The 4,325-nt window shown below is 37.0% G+C and overlaps 1 protein-coding gene across 1 annotated transcript in view; it reads right to left on the bottom strand.

Annotated features, from left to right (window-relative positions):
- LOC123958314 (B-cell receptor CD22-like) overlaps window positions 1-4,325 on the bottom strand; it is a 49,484-nt gene that overhangs the window by 40,771 nt on the left and 4,388 nt on the right. The window contains exons 4-5 of the mRNA XM_046031649.1: window positions 3,814-4,038; window positions 1,857-1,873 (exon numbers count right to left, since the gene is read on the bottom strand). Of these exons, the coding sequence (XP_045887605.1) occupies window positions 1,857-1,873; window positions 3,814-4,038 (242 nt within the window). The remainder of the gene's footprint in view (window positions 1-1,856; window positions 1,874-3,813; window positions 4,039-4,325) is intronic.

Raw genomic sequence — 4,325 nt, 5'->3', positions numbered from 1 at the left:
ATCCACATAAACATTATCACTCTCTTTCGTAAACCAGAATGTTTCCTCAGCTTTGGTATCATGATTATTTAAGCTGGAGGGATATATGTAGGTGCAGCTTAATTCCACTGTTGATCCTTTTACGGCACAGATCGGAGTAGAAGTGTAAATCACTCTCCAGCCATTCTGACTCTGTACAACTGAAAAACAGATGACTTCAGAATCCAAAATCCGATCAATAACAACATCAGAGAACAGACTTAATTTTACTTATTTATTTTTGTAGGACTTAATTGAACTACTGTACATTTACAAAACTACTTCCAGAGGAGTCAAACTATTTGCCACAGAGTGAAACTAGTGTAACTGAACTTGAACTGAAGTATAAGTATATTATCAGGTGTTTCTGTTTTTAATGATATCATAGGCATATTTATTTCAGACATAAAAATGTCTCTGCATTAGGGGTGAAGCAGGAAAGTACCACCTTTTAATACTTTTTAGTTAAAGTGGTTACTGAAACCTTGCATTTAATGTTTTTTGGAGATCTGACACCAAAACCCTAAAGTCGCTTTGCCATTTTGTCCATTCAGCTGGTGCTGATCCAGCAGATGGAACAATTTTTGAAGATCAACTCATCAAATCCATGTAAATTAAAAACAGATTTCTAGGTGGTCCAGGGTCCCTGCACTACTTTGAGCTTTGAACTAAAGAAATCAATTTCTGCCAGGAAGTGAAAACAATTATAGAAAGAACAAAAAATCTAAATTTTAAGATACTAAGTACAAATTTTTACTTCCTAAGTAGAAATTGTGAGCTGGTGCTCGCTCATTATTTTGACTTAATATTCAAGAGAAAGAAATGCATTGACACTGACTCAAGTATTCTGCTTGGCAATAAAACAGGTAGTTTTCCTGCAAATCCAAGTGAAAAAGTGATTTTACACAATTAAAAAGGTTAGCCATCAACTTAATGACATAAAAGTAGAAATATGTGCGAGAAGACTTCACTGTTTGAGACTCAACAAGAAGAGAAGCAGAATGATTGAGTCAGTTTTATCAGACCCCCACCTCCTACCAAAATATCAGTTCAATTTCAATTAAATTCAAATTCGCTTTATTGGCATGAATGTGTAACAACAATATTGCCAAAGCATCATACATACAACATAAGAACAATCAACCCCATACATTTCATTAATCAAGTAATTAAAGCGTATGTGTGTTTGTGTTAAAAAAATAAATAAAAGTATCTTTTATTTAATAAAAAAAGTAAATAAATAAAAGTAAATGCAGATATCACTGCATTGTGCTAAAAGTGCCCACAGGTTGAGACAAGTAGTCGTCCTTCTATGGGGATGAATAATTCAAGTGAATATCACATTGAATCCAAGAATGTATTTTCCTTCTCTGCAACCCTTACTGTACACCATCCATCCATCCATCCATCGTCAACCACTTATCCTGTGTACAGGGTCGCAGGGCCTTACTGTACACATTAAATGTATTCAGATAGACTATATAATATACAAGAAAGTCCACAAACCACTGTGTGGTAACAATCCAGACACAGACATTTATAGACATGAAATGTCATGTGAAAAGAACGAATGTCATTTAGAGAGGAAAGAAATCCAAACTCTGTAGTTTCATCTTCAGCTTTATTGATCTCTGGGAGGAAGTGACATGTTACAGCATCATAAGAGACTGCTGGCTAAGAGGTAACGAACACCGACACTATTTGACTGAAATAATTACAAATAGACAAGGATGGAAATTAGAAGGAAGCCATTAAAAAACTGCATAGACTATATACAAATTAGCTGAGATATAAGAGAATTGTGAAGGTATTTATGCAAAACTCCCTCACTTACTTACAGACACTGTGGAGCAGCCTCAGCATTACTTTTACTCTGTTATTAATGCACCTGTTTACTTTTATTTTGACTTACTGATGTTGGATATCACTGTAACTACTACTCCTGAACTAACAGTAGAGTCATACACACAAAATATGTAGCTCCTAACTAGCTGAGTTTTATGAAACTCCATAAAAAAATGACAACTTACAATTGTTAAATATGTCAGAGGTCACACGCCTCTGGAGCAACTAGGGGTTAAGTGTCTTGCTCAGGGACACATTGGTGGATGTGTCGCAGTGGGAATCTAAAGGCATGTGTCTTATCCACTGCTCCATCACCACCCCTACTGCTATACTGGTGGATGTTATGTTGAAAAAATGAATGAAAGTGAAAAAAGTTTATAAAAAAACAGAAACATCATAAATGCAATATCTGTTGTGTTCATTAGGTTTTGTTGACGGTGCTGTACAATGCAGCTGGATTCTCTCCAGTTTCCTGACCTCTGGATATTGTTTGAAATAATATAAATAACCTCATATCCCAAACTTGATACAACAAATGTAAAAGCAGAGCAGGGAAAATGCAAAAACAACACATTTATTTCACAGTTATTTCATTTTAATCTTGTAGTGAGGATAATGTGAGAAGAGCTGCTCACCTCGGGGCAGTATTACTCTTAAATGTGACAACAGCGTACTCCATGAAATCTTGCTGCTCCGTGTGTCTGAGGGAGCGAGCTGGTCTGATGTTGGAGTAGAGAGGATCTGCCTGATTGTTGGTGAAGTGAATGCTGGTATACTGAAGGTTATCCTGCTCCTCTGGCTGTTCAGGTAGAAACTGCACAGACATATTTTACATGAGTGGGTTTTTCATTTGAATAGTGAATTCTTACAGATGATTGCAGCCAGGACAAAAAGACTGAAGCAACTACAGCTGTGGTAATGATGGAACAAATAACCCTGCTTCACCGTGCATTACAGAAAAGAGCTAAGTAAAGGAATTTACAAGGAAAGGACAAAAAGTAGGAAAGCTTCTGGATCTACTAGGAATTTAGTCACATTCATTAGAAATTCATTGCTGTGAAGAAGGACGTCAAAAGAGAAACATGAAGTCCTTCTCAGTCAGATTCATTTTCCAGAAGCACTTCTTGAATAAGATCCGTGACTATTCTCACCTGTTCCCTGTTGTCTGGTCTCTCTTCAGGCTCAGACGATTCCTTGGAAGCCCTCTTTTTCCTGGTTAGGAGAATAAATAAGAAAATAAATGACTGAACGTTTTAGGTTGGACAAACTGACCTTCAGTGATTTAACATTCAATGATTCAGTGAAACAGAGCTGCTCACCTGATCCACAGGAAGAGACAGAGGGAAATGATAACCAGGAGAACAACAGTGATTGTTGTAGCAACTGTTAATTTCCCTGCTCCTGAGAAATGGGGAACAGAAGAAAACACAGACAGTAAATTAGAGTGTTACAGCATGTTTGGACCCATTTCTCCCATAGAGTAACACTGCTTTCCAAACACCAATCAGAGTAAACCAAATTATTACCAATGTAAAGAAACTGATTTGGAGCGAAACTGAAAGTAGAATAGATCAGAATGTTCTCTCTAAAAAGAGATTATTATCTCTCTACTGTCAGAGATAGAAAGCAGAGACAGATCCGAACCAAGTACAGTGCATTTGTGTTTACTGTATTATAGTTTTGCAAGAATTGTTTGCTTTTGCAAGGGATGTATAATGTTTTGTTTTATTGCTGTAAGGTTTTGTGATTAGTGTGTAGAGGTTTTAAAAATAACCACAAGTTTGAAAAATTGTGCCTAAGGAATTAAAAAACACTGTACTGTCCCCAGCTGAGGTCCACAATTTCCTGCACTCACTGAAAATATACAAGCTGATACATTTCAGAGTGTGTGTGCAGCTCAATGCAAAAACGTACCTGCCACAACAATCAGATGTAAGGTGGAGTTATGACGTCCTCTTCTGTTCTGGGCTTCACAGTAATAATTCCCACTGTGTTCAGCTCTGATGTCAGTGATGGTGAAGTTCTGTCCTGATGCTTTTGGTGAGTCTTCATTCTCCTTGTACCAGGTATAATTAGCTGCTGGGTTAGCATCACTGCTGCAGGTCAGAGTCACTGAACTGCCCTCCACTATCTCAGCAGAGGGACTCACTGACACAGAGGGAAGCTTTGGAGCATCTGGAAAAGATAAACAAACAAAAATGAGGATAGATTTCTTTGGTGCTACATGTTGTATTGAAACGAGTAATAGTTATGTGTTTGTACGCTGTTTTCATTTTCTATTTTACCCTTTTAAAAAAATATATTTTAAAGTTTTTTTCAATGTTGCTTTTATGTAAAGCACTTTGAATTGCCTTGTTGTTGTGCTTTACAAATAAACTTGCCTTGTCTTGCCTTATGTTTGTGGAAGCATCTGAAACTTTGGAGGTGGTTTTGTGACTGGCAGCAGACAGAGCTGTGTGTTC

This window comes from Micropterus dolomieu, linkage group LG01 (genome assembly GCF_021292245.1).
Source record: "Micropterus dolomieu isolate WLL.071019.BEF.003 ecotype Adirondacks linkage group LG01, ASM2129224v1, whole genome shotgun sequence".
Lineage (NCBI taxonomy): Eukaryota > Metazoa > Chordata > Actinopteri > Centrarchiformes > Centrarchidae > Micropterus > Micropterus dolomieu.
The sequence above is the reverse complement of the archived record's forward strand: the minus strand, read 5'-3'. Positions and strand labels throughout refer to the sequence as shown.